This window comes from Orcinus orca, chromosome 6, assembly GCF_937001465.1.
Source record: "Orcinus orca chromosome 6, mOrcOrc1.1, whole genome shotgun sequence".
Lineage (NCBI taxonomy): Eukaryota > Metazoa > Chordata > Mammalia > Artiodactyla > Delphinidae > Orcinus > Orcinus orca.
In genome coordinates this window covers 40,687,109-40,709,920 of record NC_064564.1, presented here as the reverse complement: position 1 = coordinate 40,709,920, position 22,812 = coordinate 40,687,109, and the positions used below count along the sequence as shown (strand labels likewise).

The window sequence follows — 22,812 nt, the reverse complement described above, 5'->3', positions numbered from 1 at the left end:
TAGGTGACCTTATTTGTTCATTTATTCCTCCAGTCAACAATTATTTATTGAACACCTACTGTGTGCCGGGCACTGGGGATACAACAGGGCATAATAAGCTAGACAGCATTACCGGCTCCTGGGGCAAACAGTCAGTCTAAGGGGGAAGCCAAGCTGAAGGTCAGCCAACAGCAGCACAGAATGCTAAAGGCCCAGATGGGGGCGCACAGGGTACTGTGGGTACCAGGCAAGGACAAGGCAGGGAAGACTTCCCAGGGGAGGCGACACCTCAGCTCAGCCCTGAGGGATAAGTAGAAACTAGGTAGGAAAAAGAAGAAACAAGGGAAGGTAATTCCAAGTAGAGAAATGAGTTTGGAAAGATCTAGAAGGGAAAGAAAGTTTATATTTGAGGAAATATAAGAAGGTGGGTATGGTGGAGGACATTCTCATTTAAAGGAGAATGGGGGAGAGGCAAGAAATGAGTCTAGAGCAAGCAGGGCTGGAACATGACCTTGGTACATCGGATCTCCTATTTGGTCTCATTTCTTCATTCATAAGACCTTGAGCCGGCCAGAGCTAAGTGAGAACACAGAAGAGAAGAAAGTCTTTGGAAGCTGCAATACTCTAGACAGATGGACAGTGTCCTAACTTGGAAAACAATCATGATAATTAAAGGCTCATGGTTACATTGGGAGTAGAATCGACAAGCTGTGAGATTGGATGTGAGGGGTTGACAGGCAGGAAGGAAGCAAGAGCAACATGCTGGTTTCTAACTTGTAGGCTTGGGTGGCTGGTGGTGTCATGTGGCAGGGGGCAGGGTGTGCGTGGCAGGTTTGTGAGGTGATGATGTTCGTGGACAGTGGAGCCTCTGGGACAACCCAGCGGCGATGTACAATGGACAATCACATGAACAGGCCTGGAGTCTAAGACAGAGGTCCAGGCCAGAGACAGATTTGTGGCCAACAGCATGCAGAGGTGGTTGAAAGCCCAGGAAGCTGAAACCGCCCCAGGGGAGGGTGTACAGAGGGAAAAGCTGTAGAAGGATATGCCCAGGGAGCCCTGGGACCTCCCCCGCACTGTACACTGGGTGGGTGGGCAGAGCTCAGCAGGGGGTCTGGACTGGGCCAGGGTTCCTGAAGGGTACATTACGGTTCCTGAGGAGGTGGCCTCATCCTTGTCTGCTGTGATCCTAGAAAAAAGACAGGACATCCAGATCATGAACGATGGCAAATGCTAACCCCACAGGAGCCCCTTGAGCCATGAAGCTTCAGGCTGGAGAACCGTGGTGGGCATGGAGAGGATGTGACATGAAATAAAAGATTCAGCACAACCTGGCCAAGCAGGTCAGTGTCTGTGGGGATCCTGGGGAGGAGGCTGGCATAGGGGGGGAATTTTGCTGTCCTCCCTACTCTGAATCTGATGTCTTCTCCATCACTCTGATGCTCCTCAACCCTGTCACATGTTCCCCTAGAGGTCCCAGGCATCTTCTGCCTTCTCGAGGGGGTCACGACTCTGAGAGTCAGTCCCTGTCCCCAGGGCTCTATGCAGTGCTCCTGTGTGCCCCAGCCTGGCCTGTCACTGAGGTCAAGAACCTAAGTGAAATCTGTACCCTCTGCCACTGCAAGGCCCAGCCTCGAACAGCCTTTGGGAGGGTCCCACACCCCTCATAGTTTTCTCCCTGGGCTGTACCAGCACCCCAAATCTCACTCACACACACACACACACAGACCGCCCCCGCCACATGTCTACACTATCATGGCTGATATTCAGGTGGTATTCATCATACATCTGACTGCTTATTACAATACTGAACCAGGTCTATAATTGTTGACAACAGGTGCTGCCCCAAGCCCTTAAGTGTCCCCCTGCACCCTGGCCACCATAGCAGGATCATGTCCAGACCCTGCTCTTCTCTTTTGGTCAACGTCCATTCTGACTGGTTGTTAAATATGTTGACATTGGACACACACAGCTCACAGGCACTCACACAATGGCCCACAGGGACACGTAGCATTGGGAAATCCCACCATAGACAGAGATCCCAGCCTGTGGTATATGTCAGATACCCGCTCTTGGCCAAAGCTTACAGGAGGAGCCTTTTGGTAGTGGTGGAGGCGGTGGGCAGAAGAGTGTGGAGAGGGGCCTGGCAGGCGGCAGCAGGGTCACACAGACTCAGATTCCTGCTCCAGGGCAGGCAGCTGGAGCAGGAAATGCTCGGTGGGAAAACACACACTGGGAGGAAAGTGGGGGCTAGGAGGACAGGAACCAGCATTCCCTGGACCACTGAAATGGGAACCTGGGCAGGAATTGTTGCTGATAGGTCTGCAGGTAGCAGGGACTGAGAGGTCACCTGTAAGGCCCTTCTATGGCTATTGACAATAGAAACTTGTTTCCCACCTGCATAGGGTTGGTATAGGATTAAGTCTGGCTGTGAGAGACCAAAAAGCCAAAATAACAGTGGCTTAAACAGATAGAAGTTAATTTCTCTCACACACAGACCTATGTAGTATGCTAACTTCATGTTCCTTTTATATTATACTCTGCTATCCTTATCAGTTTCCACCCCAATGTCCGAATAGCCGCTTCAATTCCAACCATCATGTCTACACTCAGCCCACAGAGACGGGGAAGGGGCACTCTACTGCATCTGACGATGCTTCCCTAAGATGTACACACAACCCATTGGCTAAAATGTAGTCTCTTGGCCATGCTAGTGCAAAAAGACTGGGAAATATTATTTTATCTGGTTGGCCACATATTAAGCTGCAAATTAGTAGTTCACTTAGTGTAGGAAGAGTGGATATTGGTGACATCTAAGTCTCTGCCCTAAGTGGGAAGCCCCTCTTAGACCCAAGTGGCAGAGCTCAGCCAAGCTTCTCCTCAGTGACCCTCCCCTCCCAGGCTTCCACTCACATGATGAGGAATCACAAAGGTTAAGCCTGAGCAATGTGCCAGAACACCACACAGAAAGAAAGACCTAATTCCCTACTTTACAGATATGGAAACTGTGGCCCTGTCTCTGGGAAGCACCCTGAAATGTAAGTGTGGGCCCCAAAGGCCTGTCTATGGCATGTGACCCTGCTGGCATGGCCACTGCTGATTGGCCAGAAGATTATTCTCCAGATTTTTCAAATCAGAAATAAGAAAACGCACACCAATGTAAAACAATTATACTCCAATAAAGATAAGAAAGAAAGAAAGAAAGAAAGAAAGAAAGAGAGAGAGGGAGAGGGGGAGGGGGAGAGGGGGAGGGGGAGGGGGAGAGGGGGAGGGGGAGAGAGGGAGAGAGGGAGAGAGAGGGAGAGAGGGGGAGAGAGAGAGAGAGAGAGAGAAAGAAAGAAAGAAAGAAAGAAAAGAAAAAAGAAAGAAGGAAACAGAGGCAGTTCCTCTCTGGTAGTGACATGCAATGAGATACAGACAGAAATTTCAGGCAGCATTTGTGTTCCTGGAGCCCAACTGCCCTTGAACTTCCCAAAGTTACATGAGATAACATCCTACCAACAAATTTTCTATTTCAACAATCTCTCTGGAATAGGTTTGTGGTGTTTTCAACTAAGAGTCCTGACTACCAGATGAAGAAGGGCTTCTCAGAGGGGATAAACTTTTTTTTTTTTTTTTTTTTTGCGGTACGCGGGCCTCTCACTGTTGTGGCCTCTCCCATTGCAGAGCACAGGCTCCGGACACGCAGGCTCAGCGGCCATGGCTCACAGGCCCAGCCGCTCTGCGGCATGTGGGATCTTCCCGGACCGGGGCACAAACCTACATCCCCTGCATCGGCAGGCGGACTCTCAACCACTGCGCCACCAGGGAAGCCTGAGGGGATAAACTTTAAGCTCTGCCTCGAAGGATAAGCAGAAATAATTGACTGAACAGAAAATGTGTGGGAGAATTCTTCCAACTCTGTGAGGCTGAAGGATGTTTGTGGGATCACAGAGCCCCATTTGTTCCCCTGCGGCAGGACTGATCATGTTATGCGCAAGTGGGCAACTGAGGTGTACTCTTTCCCTGTTCATAGGCAGAGATGCCCTGTAGATGTGCAGATCTATGTGAGTGGGCCGTGTTACTACCCTGCACATGTGCTGGGCAGCCCACCCTTAAATAAGACAGTGGCTAGCAGATGCTATAAATCCCAGTGCTGACGGAGCTTCAGTGGGTGAGTGCAGCAGTGGAAATTTCACTATTAATGTGTGTGGTCAACATTCATTCATTCTCCAAATATTTATTGAGCATCTAATATAAACCAGACAATCTGCTTGAAATACACTGTTAACAAGACAAAGAAGCTCCTTAACCCAAGGAACTCACAGTCTAGCATAAAGGCAAATATTAATCAAATAATCCCATAAATAAATCATCATAGACCATGATAAACGCTGTTTATCGTAAAAAGTCATGACAAACTGTGAGAGGATATCACCTGGAGGCTTGATGTTCTCAGACAGTAGTAGGTGAGGTTTCTCCATGAAGAGACGTTTACGTTCTGAAGCATGAACAGGAGTCGCCTAGCACAGGGGTAGGGGAAGGGGAAGGATGGCGTGGAGCTGTCCAAGCAGAGGAACAGCGTCTGCAAAGACCCCAGGGCGGGAGAGGGCACAGAGCACCTGAAGGCCTGAACTAGACCAGAGTGGCTGACAGCAGAGAACAAACAGGAGAGTGGCCCGAGATGAGAAGGGAGCAGGGTACGGACCTTGGCCTCTGAGGTTTTTAAGCAGGGGACTGACATGGTAATTTGTGTACTTCATGATCACTCAGCTGCTCTGTGGAGAATGAACTGGAGAGGGCCAGAGGGGAGCTGCAGAGGCCAACATGGGAGATAAATAGAAGAAAAAGAGAAAATGAGAGGGTGTGAGCAACCCCATGTTAGTTGGGAGGCAAACTGGCAGAGATTAAGGACTTAGGCTCGGACTCAAGCTACCCAGTTTGTGTCCTGGCTTTGTCACTTACTCTGTGATTGTGAGCAAATTACCTGAGCTCATCTATAAAACAGGGATAGTATCTGTCTACCTCCTAGATTGTGTAAGGATTAAATGACCAATACACCTCAAGAACTTAGAGTGGTATCTGGCACACAGGAACGTGCTGGGGCTCAAGGCCACACAGCTACTACCTAGAAACAGAGAAATACTGGACTGCTCTGATTAAAGCTGGGGGTGGACGGGCCGGGCCCCAAGCCTCGTCCACTTGTCCACCCCTAACCACCACCTTGTCCTAGTCCCACCCATGCACCCCTAAATGCCTGGGACTTCACAGACTCCCTCTCTGCCAAAGAAGGTTGACTTCAGAGTGGCCTGTTGGAAGCCTGTCTCCTGGGCACTGTGTGAAAAAATGGGGTGATGGCCGCTGACCTGTTTAAGCATTCCAGCACACAGGGCCACTCTCAACTTTATAACATAACTAGACTAGAACCTCAGAAGGCTTTTGCTTCCCATACTTCATCTACCAAAAGGAAAAAAAAGTCTAAACACTCTTCTGCTTGCTGACGTATATATAAACTGTTTTATTTTTTAAATAACAATGAAGGGGAAAAAGGCCACAAAACAGACAAAAACAGCCTCGAAGAACTCGAAGGACATGTAGATCTCAGAAGGGTACGGTTAACAGAAATGCCTTTGAAGGAACTCCTGAGAAGTTTATGGTGGCCCTCACTACCTGCCTGCTTTATTATTCACTCTGTCTCTCTTCTCTGCCCCTCCTAAGCCATGGTTGTGACCCGGTTTTGAGCAGAGACTTAGTCAACTCTGGGCTGTAACCTCCTAGAGATCTGCTTGGGGACAAGGAAGTCCATGGATCAACCACAGGCCCCAGTCCAGGAGCGGCCCCGAGACCTCACGGCCTGTGACTGGTCAGGGTCACTGGGGGGTGAAGACAGGGTCTATGAACCCACAACCCAGCCAGCTGTTCCAGAATTAGGTCACAATGAGAGATACTTGGACTACCTGTGTGCCAAACACCTGTTCTCAGCCATTCCTAACATTCCTGACCAGATGTAGCCTCCTGGTGATTCTGGTTTACACAGATGGGACTATGGGATCATAAGGGCAAAAAGGCCTCATGTATCTGAAGACAGGATAGCTGATAAACCCAGAACTACCCCAGGACAAATGAGAGCTCTCACCAGCCCAAAGAAAGCATCCAAAGGTCAAAAAAGCTGGGAAGACTTGGGCAGAGGAGGCCCTCTCCAGACAAGGTGGGCTGCTGGACAGCACAGATATACACAGACGGAATGAGAAACTGACAGGTGCGCTAAGATTGCACAGACAAGTGTTCACTGAGAGCAGGTATAAGAGAAGGAAAACTTTCAATCAGCCAGTTGTCCCCAGCAGCCCCGGGGAAAGCACGTAACTTCTGTTCCAGAGAGTGCAGAGCTGGTGGAGCTGTTCTTCAAGGCAGCGCAGCCTTCTCCACCTCACCTCAGTCAGCCAAGGCCAAGTTAGTGGCCTGCAGTCGCTCCATCTCCTGGCAGATGCTCTGCTCCACTGTATCACATGCAGCTAGGAATGCCTACAAGGTAAATGCAGAGCAGTAAGGGCCCACTCGGGGCCAGGCACCCCTGCCAGCCCCACCTGCAAAAGGCTCTTTGCCCAGCCACTCTGGGGAACCCCTGGGCGACTGACTCAGGCTGAAACAGGTGTGCAGGGATGGAGATGGCCTGGACTCCAGAGGAAGGAGGGGGAGGTAGAGGAAGCACAGGACCAGGGCTTCTGACAGTGCTCTATGCCAACAACCCCCAAACGGTGCTGAGGACAGGAAGCCAGGCCACTGCAACTGCACGATTTCAGGGGGTCCTGTCCATCGGATCAGTATAACATGTCAGCCCTATCTGCTCTCCAGCCATCTTCCTTCTCAATTAGCTTAAATCCAAATTTAATTACAGGGACATGAAAGGAGCTCTTCTCTTAGGTTCTGGGTTCATGCTGAGATGTAACAACCAAAGAGAGGCCACACCACACTTGTACTCTACCCTACTTTGAACAGATACATGCACCAACACATTACACTTTGTGATGCCCTACCACACAACTCACCTGAATCTTTTTCACCAAACCCTTCCTTTTCATTCGACTGTCTTTGAAATTTTCTGGCAGAACCTATGGAAGAATAAGTTGACGTATAAATAATCCTCAGTGAAAATGACATAACACATCAGAAATACCTACAGTATACCGAACAGGCCACAGGTCACTAATGTGAATGACATGCATTTTCAGGAATCACTTCCCTGGATCTGTACCCTACATGGCCCTTCCCATGGCTCTCACCCCTATACAAGCTCCCTTTGTTCTTGGTGTTGGGGCCATAGATCTATAACATGGACTTTGTCCTCTCACTGTTTCCTGTACATGGATACCGTGCCCTGGCTGGACCATGAGCTCAGGGTGGCAGGAAAAGCACAGTGCTTTTTTGCTTCTTCTTTACCACCTCCCCCCAAGAATCCCAAGCAGAGTAGTTTAGGCTAGAGATATCATTACTGTGTCATCTCTAAGAGGGAGCGTGGCATCGATGATTCCCAACAGCCTCACAGGAGCTGGGTCTGACTGAATTCTGTACAGTTAATGAGCTCAGTGAAATGTCAGACACATGTGTTACGAAAGTTAAGCCCTGTGTTTCTCTAACCATGAGATCATGGACCATCCCAGCTTCCTGAGGATTAGATGCTACTGGCATACATAAATAAAAATAACAGGGACTTCCCTGGCAGTCCAGTGGTTAAGATTCTGCACTCCCAATGCAGGGGTATGGGTTCAATCCCTGATCGGGGAACTAAGATCCCACATGCCGTGGCCAAAATAAATAAATAAATACATAAATAATATGACAAAAGCCCTATGTTGGTGGGACAGGAGAAATCAGGAACCATCTTACCTTTCTGTGTATTCACCAGAGACCTAGCAGTGTCTGGTACGCAATAGGTGCTCAATACCCTCAGGCAGTGAGTGCGATACTGAAAGAGTGAAACTGACTGAAAAATAGTCAAAGGAAACTAGTTCTTCTCAGCTGAATATTTACTTACTAGTGTGTCAGTCTCTTCCAAGATCTTCATAAACTGCCCGACTGTGGCTATTACTCTCCTGTCGAGTTTGCAGAGAGCTTCAGCTTGCAAATCCTTGGCCAGAAAACCCTGTGGAGGAATGATGCATTATTGCAAAGGTTCCTTGAGGCTGATGGAAAACTCCAAGCCAAGGCACTGATGAAGCAGCCACACCCTGAGTCCACATTCCCCAACAGGCTGGGCCAGACCTCAGGCCTGCAACTTCACCTCTTAGGAAAAACAGAAAAGCTGGCCCTGGGCCACTCCAAGCACTGTAGTAGGCTGCAGGCCATTACATGGTCTATCTTACACGGTCCACTGGGGTCACAAATGCCTGTGGAGGCCTGGCTCTGGTGAAGCCCCCAGTCACTAGTGTATACCTGCACACGAGAAGCAGACATTAAGAGCACAGGGTTTAGAGTTTGATAGGCCTGGGCTTCAACTCTGACTGCACTGTACTGGCTTGTGACCTTGAGCAAGTTCTTTACCTATGTGTGCCTCGGTGTTCTCATCTTTAAAATGGAGATCATGATACCCACACCCCAGAGGGTTACCATGAGGATAAAGAGAAATAATGTAGACCTTTAATAGAATTCCTGACACAGATGTATGTATGCTAACAAATGGCAGCACTTACATTATTTTTATTAAATTGTCTCTCTGTTTATTCACAATGCTTGGCCTAATGACCAGTTAGCTGGTGACAACAGGTGGACAGCAGGTATCTCTGAGGAAATAAAAGCCATAGGCTACAGATGCAGATTTGACAACATGTAGTATATATTAGCTGGTAATTCCAACTTAAAGAATTTATCCTACCAAAAAAATCGGAAATGGTCAAAAAAGATTTATGTCCGAGGACGTTCAAAGAAGCATTATGGCTTCAAGATGGCGGAGGAGTAAGACGTGGAGATCACAAATACATCAGAAATACATCTACATGTGGAACAACTCCTACAGAACACCTACTGAAGGCTGGCAGAAGACCTCAGACTTCCCAAAAGGCAAGAAACTCCCCACATACCTGGGTAGGGCAAAAGAAAAAAGAAAAAACAGAGACAAAAGAATAGGGACGGGACCTGCACCAGTGGGAGGGAGCTGTGAAGGAGGAAAGGTTTCCACACACTAGGAAGCCCCTTGACTGGCGGAGATGGGGGATGGTGGGGAGGGGAAGCTTCAGAGCCACGGAGGAGAGCACAGCAACAGGGGTGCAGAGGGCAAAGCGGAGAGATTTCTGCATAGAGGATCGGTGCTGACCAGCACTCACCAGCCCGAGAGGCTTGTCTGCTCACCCTCCAGGGTGGGCGGAGGCTGGGAGCTGAGGCTTGGGCTTTGGAGGTCAGATCCCAGGGAGAGGACTGGGGTTGGCTGCGTGAACACAGCCTGAAGGGGGCTAGTGCGCCCCAGCTAGCCGGGAGGGAGTCCGGGAAAAGTCTGGACATGCCTAAGAGTAAGGAGACCGTTGTTTCGGGGGTGCGCAAGGAGAGGGGATTCAGAGCACCGCGTAAACGAGCTCCAGAGACAGGCGTGAGCCGCGGCTATCAGCGCACACCCCAGAGATGGGCATGAAACGCTAAAGCTACTGCTGCAGCCACCAAGAAGCCTGTGTGCAAGCACAGGTCACTATCCAAACCTCCCTTCCGGGGAGCCTGTGCCGCCCGCCACTGCCAGGGTCCCGGGATCCAGGGACAACTTCCCCGGGAGAACGCACAGCGCGCCTCAGGCTGGTGCAACATCACTCTGGCCTCTGACGCCACAGGCTCGCCCCGCATCCGTACCCCTCCCTCCCCCCGTCCTGAGTGAGCCAGAGCCCACTAATCAGCTTCTCCTTTAACCCCGTCCTGTCTGAGCGAAGAACAGACGCCCTCCAGCGACCTACACGCAAAGGCGGGGCCAAATCCAAAGCTGAACCCCAGGAGCTGTGCGAACAAAGAAGAGAAAGGGAAATCTCTCCCAGCAGCCTCAGGAGCAGTGGACTAAATCTCCACAATCAACCTCATGACCCTGCATCTGTGGAATACCTGAATAGACAACGAATCATCCCAAAATTGAGGCGGTCGACTTTGGGAGCAACTGTAGACTTGGGGTTTGCTGTCTGCATTTAATTTGTTCCTGGTTTTATGTTTATCTTAGTTTAGTATTTAGAGTTTATTATCATTGGTAGATTTGTTTATTGATTTGGTTGCTTTCTTCTTCCTTTTTTTTTTCTTTTTTAAAAATATATAGATACATTTTTTTTTTTCCTTTTTCTCTTTTTGTGAGTGTGTATGCTTCTGTGTGTGATTTTGTCTGTATAGCTTTGCTTTTACCATTTGTCCTAGGGTTCTAGCTGTCCGTTTTTTTTTTTTGTATAGTTTTTAGCGCTTGTTATCACTGGTGGATTTGTTTTTTGGTTTGGTTGCTCTCTTCTTTCTTTCCTTCTTTCTTCTCTCTTTTTTTTTTACTACTTTTTAATTTTTAATAATTATTTTTTATTTTAATAACTTTCTTTTCTTTCCTTCCTTTCTTTCTTTTTTTCTCCCTTTTCTTCTGAGCCATGTGGCTGACAGGGTCTTGGTGCTCCGGTCGGGTGTCAGGCCTCTGCCTCTGAGGTGGGAGAGCCAAGTTCAGGACACTGGTGCACCAGAGACCTCCCGGCTCCTTGTAATATCAAATGGTGAAAGCTTTCCCAGAGATCTCCATCTCAACACTAAGACCCAGCTCCGCTCAATGACCAGCAAGCTACAGTGCTGAACACCCTATGCCAAACAACTAGCAAGACAGGAACACAACCCCATCCATTAGCAGAGAGTCTGCATAAAATCATAATAAGTCCACAGACACCCCAAAACACGGTCTTGCCCACCAGAAAGACAAGATCCAGCCTCGTCCACTAGAACACAGGCACTAGTCCCCTCCACCAGGAAGCCCACACAACCCACTGAACCAACCTTAGCCACTGGGGGCAGACACCAAAAACAGCGGGAACTATGAACCTGAAGCCTGCGAAAAGGAGACCCCAAACACAGTAAGTTAAGCAAAATGAGAAGACAGAGAAACACACAGCAGATGAAGAAGCAAGGTAAAAACCCATCAGACCAAACAAGTGAAGAGGTAATATGAAGTCTACCTGAAAAAGAATTCAGAGAAATGATAGTAAAGATGATCCAAAATCTTGGGAATAGGATGGAGAAAATACAAGAAACGTTTAACAAGGACTAGGAGACCTAAACAGCAAACAAACAATGATGAACAACACAATAAATGAAATTTAAGATTCTCTAGAAGGAATCAATAGCAGAATAACTGAGGCAGAAGAATGGATAAGTGACCTGGAAGATAAAATAGTGGAAATAACTACCTCAGAGCAGAATAAAGAAAAAAGAATGAAAAGAATTGAGGACAGGGCTTCCCTGGTGGCACAGTGGTTGAGAGTCCGCCTGCCGATGCAGCGGGCACTGGTTCGTGCCCCGGTCTGGGAAGACCCCACATGCCACAGAGCGGCTGGGCCTGTGAGCCATGGCTGCTAAGCCTGCGCGAACGGAGCGTGTGCTCCGCAACAGGAGAGGCCACAACAGTGAGAGGGGCCCGCGTACCACAAAAAAGAAAGGAAAAAAAAGAACTGAGGACAGGCTTAGAGACCTCTGGGACAATATTAAATGCACCAACAGGGCTTCCCTGATGGCGCAGTGGTTAAGAATCTGCCTGCCAGTGCAGGGGTCATGGGTTCGAGCCCTAGTTGGGGAAGATCCCACATGCCATGGAGCAACTATGCCTGTGTGCCACAACTACTGAGCCTGTGCTCTAGAGCCCACAAGCCACGACTGCTGAGCCTGTGTGCCACAACTACTGAAGCCCATGCGCCTAAAGCCAGTGCTCTGCAGCAAGAGAAGCCACTGCCATAAGAAGCCTACGCACTGCAACGAAGAGTAGCTCCCGCTCGCAGCAACTAGAGAAAGCCCGCGCACAGCAACGAACACACAACACAGCCAAACATAAAAAAATAAATTAATTAAAAAAAAACGCACCAACATTCGAATTATAGGGGTCCCAGAAGAAGAAGAGAAAAAGAAAGGGACTGAAAAAATATTTGAAGAGATTATAGTTGAAAACTTCCCTAATACGGGAAAGGAAATAGTCAAGTCCAGGAAGTGCAAAGAGTCCCATACAGAATAAACCCAAGGAGAAACATGCCAAGACACACATTAATCAAACTACCAAAATTAAACACAAAGGAAAACTATTAAAAGCAGGGAAAAACAACAAATAACATACAAGGGAATCCCCATAAGGTTAACAGCTGATCTTTCAGCAGAAACTCTACAAACTAGAAGGGAATGGCAGGACATATTTAAAGTGATGAAAGGGAAAAACCTACAACCAAGATTGCTCTACCCAGGAAGGATCTCATTCAGATTTGATGGAGAAATTAAAACCTTTACAGACAAGCAAAAGCTAAGAGAATTCAGCACCACCAAACCAGGTTTACAACAAATGCTAAAGGAACTTCTCTAAGCAGGAAACACAAGAGAAGGAGAAGACCTACAATAACAAACCCAAAACAATTAAGAAAATGGTAATAGGAACAAACATATCGATAATTACCTTAAATGTAAATGGATTAAATGCTCCAACCAAAAGACACAGACTGGCTGAATGGATACAAAAACAAGACCCATATATATGCTGTCTACAAGAGACCCACTTCAGACCTAGGGACACATACAGACTGAAAGTGAGGGGATGGAAAATGATATTCCATGCAAATGAAAATCAAAAGAAAGCTGGAGTAGCAAGTCTCATATCAGATAAAACAGACGTTAAAATAAAGACTATTATAAGAGACAAGGACACTACATAATGATCAAGGGATCAATCCAAGAAGAAGATATAACAATTGTAAATATTTATGCACCCAACATAGGAGCACCTCAGTACATAAGGCAAATGCTAACAGCCATAAAAGGGGAAATTGACAGCAACACAATCACAGTAGGGGACTTTAACACCACACTTACACAAATGGACAGATCATCCAAACAGAAAACAAATAAGGAAACACAAGCTTTAGATGATACATTAAACAAGATGGACTTAATTGATATTTATAGGACATTCCATCCAAAAACAAAAGAATACACTTTCTTCTCAAGTGCTCATGGAACATTCTCCAGGATAGATCATATCTTGGGTCACAAATCAAGCCTTGGTAAATTTAAGAAAATTGAAATCATATCAAGTGTCTTTTCCAACCACAAAGCTATGAGACTAGATAACAATTACAGGAAAAAAAATCTGTAAAAAATACAAGCATATGGAGACTAAACAATACACTACTTAATAACCAAGAGATCACTGAAGAAATCAAAGAGGAAATCAAAAAATACCTAGAAACAAATGACAATGAAAACACGACTATCCCAAACCTATGGAATGCAGCAAAAGCAGTTCTAAGAGGGAAGTTTACAGCAATACAATCCTACCTTAAGAAAAAAGAAACATCTCAAATAAACAACCTAACCTTACACCTAAAGTAATTAGAGAAAGAAGAACGAAAAAACTCCCAAAGTTAGCAGAAGGAAAGAAATCATAAAGATCACAACAGAAATAAATGAAAAAGAAATGAAGGAAACAATGGCAAACATCAATAAAATTAAAAGCTGGTTGTTTGAGAAGATAAACAAAATTGAAAAACCATTAGCCAGACTCAACAAGAAAAAAAGGGAGAAGACTCAAATCAATAGAATTAGAAATGAAAAGGGAGAAGTAACAACTGACACTGCAGAAATACAAAGGATCATGAGAGATTACTACAAGCAACTCTATGCCAATAAAATGGACAAGCTGGAAAAAATGGACAAATTCTTAGAAAAGCACAACCTTCTGAGACTGATCCAGGAAGAAATAGAAAATATAAACAGACCATTCACAAGCACTGAAATTGAGACTGTGATTAAAAATCTTCCAACAAACAAAAGCCCAGGACCAGATGGCTTCACAGGTGAATTCTATCAAACATTTAGAGAAAAGCTAACACCTGTGCTTCTCAAACTCTTCCAAAATATAGCAGAGGGAGGAACACTCCCAAACTCATTCTACGAGGCCCCCATCACCCTGATACCAAAACCAGACAAGGATGTCACAAAGAAAGAAAACTACAGGCCAATATCACTGATGAACATAGATGCAAAAATCCTCAACAAAATACTAGCAAACAAAATCCAATAACACATGAAAAGGATCATACACCATGATCAAGTGGGGTTTATCCCAGGAATGCAAGGATTCTTCAATATACACAAATCAATTAATGTGATATACCATATTAACAAATTGAAGGATAAAAACCATATGATCATCTCAATAGATGAAGAAAAAGCTTTTGACAAACTTCAACACCCATTTATGATAAAAACCCTCCAGAAAGAAGGCATAGAGGGAACTTACCTCAACATAATAAAGGCCATATATGACAAACCCACAACCAACATCGTTCTCAATGGTGAAAAACTGAAACCATTTCCGCTAAGATCAGGAACAAGACAAGGTTGCCCACTCTCACCACCTTTCTTCAACATAATTTTGGAAGTTTTAGCCACAGTAATGAGAGAAGAAAAGGAAATAAAAGGAATCCAAATTGCAAAGGAAGAAGTAAAGCTGTCACTGTTTGGAGATGACATGATACCGTACGTAGAAAATCCTAAAGATGCTACCAGAAAACTGCTAGAGATAATCAATGAATTTGGTAAAGTAGCAGGATACAAAATTAATGCACAGAAATCTCTTGCATTCCTACACACTAATGATGAAAAATGTGAAAGAGAAATTAAGGAAAAACGTCCATTTACCATTGCACCAAAAAGAATAAAATACCTAAGAATAAACCTACCTAAGGAGACAAAAGACCTGTATGCAGAAAACTATAAGACACTGATGAAGTAAATTAGAGATGATACGAAGAGATGGAGAGATATACCATGTTCTTGGATTGGAAGAATCAATATTGTGAAAATGACTATACTACCCAAAGCAATCTACAGATTCAACACAATCCCTATCAAACTACCAACGGCACTTTTCACAGAACTAGAACAAAAAGTTTCACAATTTGTATGGAAACACAAAAGACCCCGAATAGCCAAAGCAATCTTGAGAAAGAAAAACGGAGCTGGAGGAATCATGCTCCCGGACTTCAGACTATACTACAAAGCTACAGTAATCAAGACAGTATGGTACTGGCACAAAAACAGAAATACAGATCAATGGAACAGGATAGAAAGCCCAGAGATAAACCCATGCATGTATGGTTACCTTATCTTTGATAAAGGAGGCAAGAATATACAATGGAGAAAAGACAGCCTCTTTGATAAGTGGTGCTGGGAAAACCGGACAGGTACATGTAAAAGAATGAAATTAGAACACTCCCTAACACCATACACAAAAATAAACTCAAATGGATTAAAGACCTAAATGTAAGGCCAGACACTATAAAACTCTTAGAGGGAAACATAGGCAGAACACTCTATGATATAAATCACAGCAAGATCCTTTTTGACCCACCTCCTAGCGAAATGGAAATAATAACAAAAATAAACAAATGGGACCTAATGAAACTTAAAAGCTTTTGCACAGCAAAGGAAACCATAAACAAGACGAAAAGACAACCCTCAGAATGGGAGAAAATATTTGCAAATGAAGCAACTGACAAAGGATTGATCCCCAAAATTTACAAGCAGCTCATGTAGCTCAATATCAAAAAAACAAACAACCCAACCCAAAAATGGGCAGAAGACCTAAACAGACATTTCTCCAAAGAAGATATACAGATTGCCAACAAACACATGAAAGGATGCTCAACATCACTAATCATTAGAGAAATGCAAATCAAAACTACAATGAGGGGGCTTCCCTGGTGGTGCAGTGGTTGAGAGGCCGCCTGCCGATGCAGGGGACGCGGGTTCGTGACCTGGTCCGGGAAGATCCCACATGCTGCGGAGTGGCTGGGCCAGTGAGCCATGGCCACTAAGCCTGCGTGTCCAGAGCCTGTGCTCCGCAACGGGAGAGGCCACAACAGTGAGAGGCCCGCGTACCGCAAAAAAAAAAAAAAAAAAATCTACAAACAATAAATGCTGGAGAGGGTGTGGAGAAAAGGGAACCCTCTTGCACTGTTGGTGGGAAGGTAAATTGATAGAGCCACTATGGAGAACAGTATGAAGGTTCCTTAAAAAACTACAAATAGAACTACCATAGGAGCCAGTAATCCCACTACTGGGCATGTACCCTGAGAAAACCAGAATTCAAAAAGAGTCATATACCACAATATTTACTGCAGCTCTATTTACAATAGCCAGGACATGGAAGCAACCTAAGTGTCCATCGACAGATGAATGGATAAAGAAGATGTGGCACATATATACAATGGAATATTACTCAGCCATAAAAAGTAAATAAATCGAGTTATTTGTAGTGAGTTGGATGGACCTAGAGTCTGTCATACAGAGTGAAGTCAGAATGAGAAAAAGAAATACCATATGCTAAAACATATACATATATGGAATCTAAAAAAAAAAAAAAAAGATGGCTCTGAAGAACCTAGGGGCAGGACAGGAATAAAGATGCAGATGTAGAGAATGGACTTGAGGACATGGGGAAGGGGAAGGTTAAGCTGGGACGAAGTGGCATGGACTTATATATACTACCAAATGTAAAATAGCTAGCTAGTGGGAAGCAGCCGCATAGCACAGGGAGATCAGCTTGGTGTTTTGTGACCACCCAGAGGGGTGGGGTAGGGAAGGTGGGAGGGAGACAGAGGAGGGAGGAGATACGGGGATATGGGTATATGTATAGCTTATTCACTTTGTTATAAAGCAGAAACTAGCACACCACTGTAAAGCAATTATACTCCAATAAAGATGTTAAAAAAAAAGGAACCACTATACATAATGGTAAAATAACATTAGGTGATGAATAATAGAGAATTGGTTAGGTAAACCATGATCCATTCATATGATGAAATAAATACTATGGAAGTTTTGAAAAGTATGACCTTTTTTTTTCCAGTCAAAACATTTTTTCTTTATTTAGGTATAGTTGATTTACAATACTGTGTTCGTTTCAGGTATACAGCAAAGTGATTTGGTTACATATGATCATTTTTAATGACATGGGAAAATGTTCAATTTTTTAAACCAATAAAGGAACAATTTACAAACAAAGTGTACCTAACATTATACCAATTTTTTTAAGATGAAAAAATAGATTCCAGTTTTTAGTAATGATTATCTTTGAGTTGGGGGTCTTACAGGTAATTATTATTTTTCATATTAGTGCCCATGTTTTCTTAAAAGCTATGTACAATCAGCATGTATTACTTTTGTAATTAAAACACAAACATACATCTATAAATGTTATAAAATGAAGGGATCATAAATAAGTATGTGCTTTGGGGCTGTGTCTCATCCTTATTTGGTTTCAGTACTCCACCTCTAATACTATAAGGAATTGAATAGGATGACCCCTATGCCCACCCCAAGATCATGGTCAACTTGGACCTTCTATGAATCCACACAATGTTCTTTGCCTTGCCAAATACATTATAGCTGACTAGACTGAGAGAAGCTACTTATTCTATTTTAGACACATGATCCTAGCACAGCAGGTGTTCTCCTAGGAGCACAAATGGATGCTGGCTGGGGTTTGGAAATAACAGTGTTGATAACGCTTACAAAGCACTTAGTATATGTCAGGCTCAAATTATGTAATTTAATCCCCACAACAGCCCTAAGAGGGAGGTACCATCATTACTCCCTTTTTACAGATGAGGAACCTGAGACAAAGGCAAACTTGCCCACAGTAACAGAAAGGATAGAGCCAGGGTCTGAACCCAGGGAGTCTGACAACAAAGTCCGCCCTTGTAACCACATATTTGTATCTCCAGAGAATTCTCATAGAAGGCAGAACGACAAAGTCCACGGAGAGGGTTACCTGCTGGATTCCAGTAAGCTCTTTACTCAACTCTTCCAGTTGGTCAGCTATCTTCTCCACAGACTTCTCCAAATCTTTCAACTTCTTTATTTCAACTTCTTCCTCTGGACTGTTCTAAAATGTTTAAGAATAAAATGAAGTCAAGAATTTTTTTTCTGTCAGGAAAAAAAAATCTGACCACAATTGGGTTAAACCACTGACCTAGAAAAAATCGTCTTAACTCTGTTGCTTCTTAGAAGGCAAGCTGGAGGGTTATACATGAAGGTTTTCTATCTACAAAGACTCTAGACTAGATAGAGAGAAGGTATCAGGTACACATTCTGGCAAGAGAGCCCTGACGGCTTGGGTTCAGAGAACAAAGCTGATCCATGTGCCAGATTCAACCTCAGCCTGGGGCTGATTACCAACAGATTCCGGACTGAAGCCTGGAGTGTTAACAAGTTACAGTGAATGCCTGTGAGGAGTCCAGAACGGTGAGACAGGTGGAATTCTACCCTTCCTTTAAATGGAATTCCTGAGCTCTCTCATTCAATATGATGATGATGATGAATACTTTTACTGAGCATCCCCTGTATGCCAGGTTTCATCCTAAGCACTTCACCTGTATTACTGTTTAAGCCTTACCACAATCCAGTGAAGGAGGTACTGTTTCAGATGATGAAATTGAGGTTACTGTAAAGTAACTTAAGGTTACACAGCCCAAAATAGGTAGAAGAGACTTAAATTGGACTTGGCTCCACATACTCCAGGACAGCTCCAACTGAGGGTCCTAAAGCTTCTTCAAACTCAACTCTTGGGTTCTGCTCATTGCCCATCACCATTCTCCCTGACCCTTGAGCAAGAAATCTCTAGATTATTTCCCCTTCTCTCACCTTAATTGGTAGCCAGCAGCTTCCTGCTTTTACACTACCCTAAATTGTTCACATTCTTCTTTGTGGCCAAATCCTGAGTGCCAGTCTCCTGGCAGTTCCAAGTCTGGAGTAGACTTTCCGTGCCTCCACTTTGCTAATCTCTGCCCTCTCTCCGCTCTGAATCAGCCACCTCACTCGAAGTAAGGGAACTTCACAGGACCAACAATTCCACTGTGTCACAATGCAGGGCTGGCTATGGCCCTCTCTCATCACCCCAGGGCCTACTTTTCTCACCAACTGGCTTTTTCTCCATCACCTCTTTAGTCTGAACCTTTCTTTCCAGCCAAAGAGGGTTTATCCTTATGTGAGATTCTGGTAAAAAGAATGGTTAAAGGAAGAGAGGCTCCTGAAGTTTGCAGAGTACTTATTTTTAAAATCTACAGGTTTATTCTAACAAAAACGCTCTCTTGCAAATCCCCCTCCAAGTGAGTAGGGACTGCCTCAGGCACTATTTTAACCAGACTGATTCCACCACCAACACAAAAGCCACATTACTGAGGCAGCATAACCACTCCTAATTCCCAGAGTGAAAGCCCTAAACAACAGGAGCTGGAGGGTGTGAGAACTGGTGACTCCAGGGAACAAAGAGACTACATTTGTTTAGAGAGCGCTACTTCACCAGTGCCAACCTTGGCTCCCCGACTTGGCCTTCTAAACAGAAACATGCATAAAAGACCTTCGTCATTTGATTCTGAGGTATTCTGGTGGAAAAAGCAACTTACCTTTTTCCCAATTAACATGACCCGGCAACCATTTTGTATTCCAAGTGCTGACAATGGCGTCTCCATTTCTTTCAGAGATTTTCCTGAACAAAGAAGAAAGTGATGTCAGGTTGCAACAATTGCACAACAGTGAAAACAGATTTCAGCAAGGGTACAGGAAGTAGTGTGTTCACTAATAAGAAGAGGATGAATTGGTATAAGCTTTTTAGAAGGTTTCTTGACCCAGTAACTTCATTTTAGATATTTACCCTAACACATAACTGGACATGTGCCTGCACAATAACTGTTATACAATAACTATTATTCATAATAGTGAGAAACTGGAAAGAGCCCAAAATTCAGGAATAGGGGACTGATTAACTATACATCAGTACAACAGAAGACTTTGTAGGCATCAAAGCTCATTTTTTTCAGGAAACTTCAATGCCATAATACATGTTGATGACCCAGTGTTATAAGAAGATCACTAGAAATGATCCTAGTTTTGTCAACTAAAAAAAAAAGCCACAAATGAGAACCCACACTTTGGGATGCCAGGACAAACAAACAAAAAGAGGCTGGACGGAAATATATTGAATTGTTATGAGGGGTTTTATCCAGGAGAACATTTTCTTTTTTGTGCTTTCCTCTATTTTCAAACATGGATTTCTATTGCCTTTATAATTCTAAAATGAAACGTTTTTAAAAAGAAAAGACAAGGAGCTGTACTATGAAGTACAAATATAAATGCTTCCCATCACTAAATTTTTTATGACTGGCACCAAATGGGATACATTTAGCCTCATCAGATACCAGAATAATGGGTTCCCATGGGAATGGGAAGACCAGAGAATGGGGATGGGAGTGGGTGTGTCCTGGCAGAAATCAGCATCATCCACTGGGCCTGCCACATCCAGGCCCTGGTAAGTTTGTTCAATACCTTCTCTGTGCCAGCACTATGCCAAGCATTGGACACATAGCAGCATCTCTGCCCTTGTGGAGTTTGTTATTGTATTAGAGAAATCAGATGTTCAGTGACTATGAAGACAATTATTTAATAGGAATTTCAGTACAAGTTATGCAAAAGTGGTAGGGAGTGCCATCTGAACACAATGGGAAGAGGATCTAACTTGGCCAGGGAAGACTGCCCATGTGCTTCATCAAAAATGGTAATATTTCTGTCACCTTCGTGTGACTTCAACTCTAATACCTGTTCAAATGTTTGCAAGTGTCCAGTGCATAGTAGGTCCTCAATACATATTTGTTGAAGTGATGAATAAATTAACAAGCAAATAAGAATTGTCCTAGTTTCGAAACTGAGAGTTTCTATTATTAAAGTTAAGCGGTTTTAAATAGGCCTTTTAGCAATGAGGGCTCAAAGCTGGAAGAGAAATACCTACCCTTAAATATGAGTTTCTGAAAAGGCAGCGGGACCCCTGTGGCCTCTTCAACAACCTGGGCCAGGTCTTGGACAATTGGTTCACTACAGCCTTCTTGCGGGATAACTTGAAGATCGTGCTTCTCATTGCCTGGGGAGAGAGAAAAGTGTTGAAGAAAACTCTTTCACACAAACCAATATAGGCTGACACTTTATTTACCCAGCCTTCAAGGCCTACTCAAGGATTTTTGTTTCCTTTATTATAGTAACTAACAATATCAGTGATATCAGCTAACATTTTAAGCACTTAACATGCATAAGGGGCTGACTAGGCTCATTTCCTGCATGATCTTATTTAATTCTCAGAACAAGCCCATGAAGTAGGTACTACCTATTATTCCCCATTTCACAGATAAGCAAACTATGAGTTCAGTCCAATTAAGACCTGCCTAATGAGACCCAACTCTAGAATTAGAACTTGACCTCAGATCTATCTGATTTCAAAGTCCGTGCCTTTCTTCACAAGCCATCTGCATCCTGTGGCCTGACTGTTCTCTACTCTGTGTTGTACTGGGCAAGGTACTATTTTTGTCTCCTTTGCTGTAATGGGCAAGGAAATGTTTTTCCTCCAGGTCTCTCCCACTGGGGACACCTCGGCACATACATGGTTGGTGCCCAGTGAATAGACAAATGAATAAACTCAAACAGCAGAAATTCCTTTCCGAAGCAGAGGTGCTAATTCTTTTCTGGGTATGTGGACAATAAGGAGGTAGCCTGTGCCGGTGCATCATGCCAAGCCTTAAGCCTACTCAACAGCCACATGTAGTGAGTGGGACAGGTGTTACCAACTCTGCTTCTATGTGAAGTAGAAAGCAGCTGCCTAGAAAGGAGACATCCCAAGGTCACTTAAACCTGAATTATCTAGAATCCTGGTCACCAGATTCCGAGGCCCTGGGGTCTCCCCTAATTGGTCCTGAGGAAACCTCATGGACTCAGCTATCTGGAGAACTCGACACAGAACTTTGTCTAGTTCTGTGTCAACTCCAAAAGTAGGCAGACCCAAAGGGTGCCCAGAGTGTACGCTTGAACCCAGGGCTCACTCAAAAAGCAGACAAGAGTTCAGACTCTCGCACACACGTAGGTGTCCAGACACACAACAGTCATACACAACATGGCTAAAAAGAGCCAGGCACAAAGACCCACAATAACTACGCAGGCACACACTAACACATACAACCAGGACCACGATGTGAAGCACGGACATCGAGGATCTAACAAATGGCCTGAGACAAAACACACCAGCCACATGCAAAGGTGTGCTGAACAGAAGATCCGTACAAAAGCCGGCCCCACGGACACAAACCAGATCCCACGCTTCCGGACGCCAGAAGAACACAAGGACACACGCTTCGGGAGGGCACGTGGCCAAACCCACAGACCCCCGCCAGACTTTTCGCAGCCCGCGCTCACTGTGGGTGACAGTTACGCTGAGCCCGGCTGCCGCCATTTCCTCGCTCCGGGCCACCTCTTCACTTAGGGCCACCTCTTCGCTTCCGACCGCCTCTTCGCTCCGGGACCCCTCTTCGCTCCGGGTCACCTCTTCGCTCCGGGTCACCTCTTCGCTCCGGGCCGAGCGAGGCCGTGCTTTCTTCTTCACCCGCGGCCTGCGAACGCAGGCAGCGGCGCCCCTGGTGGATCCGGCACGCCCTCTGGTCACACTCCGGACGGCTGATCGCTGGGAGGGAGGCGGACCGCGCTCGGCTGGGGGCACCGACTGGCGCGGCTCCCGGCCCAGCCGAGGGGCGCGCCGCCGGGGGCCCAGCCGCTCCCGGTCGCCTCGCGATCTCCGAG

The 22,812-nt window shown here is 45.1% G+C and overlaps 1 protein-coding gene across 5 annotated transcripts; it reads right to left on the bottom strand.

Moving 5' to 3' along the window:
• Positions 1–28: 28 nt before the first annotated feature.
• Positions 29–22,604, bottom strand: BAG1 (BAG cochaperone 1). 5 transcript variants are annotated; one of them, XR_007477969.1, is made up of 10 exons: positions 22,432–22,604; positions 20,984–21,112; positions 19,605–19,687; positions 17,972–18,085; positions 7,991–8,098; positions 7,005–7,067; positions 6,390–6,480; positions 4,397–4,481; positions 1,129–1,168; positions 29–555 (listed from the first exon to the last, which is right to left on the bottom strand). XR_007477969.1 is itself a non-coding variant. In XM_049711114.1 (9 exons), the coding sequence occupies exons 1-7, from the start codon at positions 22,466–22,468 to the stop codon at positions 6,391–6,393; spliced, it is 624 nt and encodes a 207-aa protein (XP_049567071.1). In that variant the 5' UTR covers positions 22,469–22,604; the 3' UTR covers positions 29–555; positions 1,129–1,168; position 6,390. The 5 variants fall into 5 exon arrangements, 3 of the variants coding, with proteins under 3 accessions (XP_049567071.1, XP_033293666.1, XP_033293665.1); XR_004486122.2 differs by having other exon boundaries at positions 29–1,168; XM_049711114.1 differs by lacking the exon at positions 4,397–4,481.
• Between the last annotated feature and the right edge of the window lie 208 nt (positions 22,605–22,812).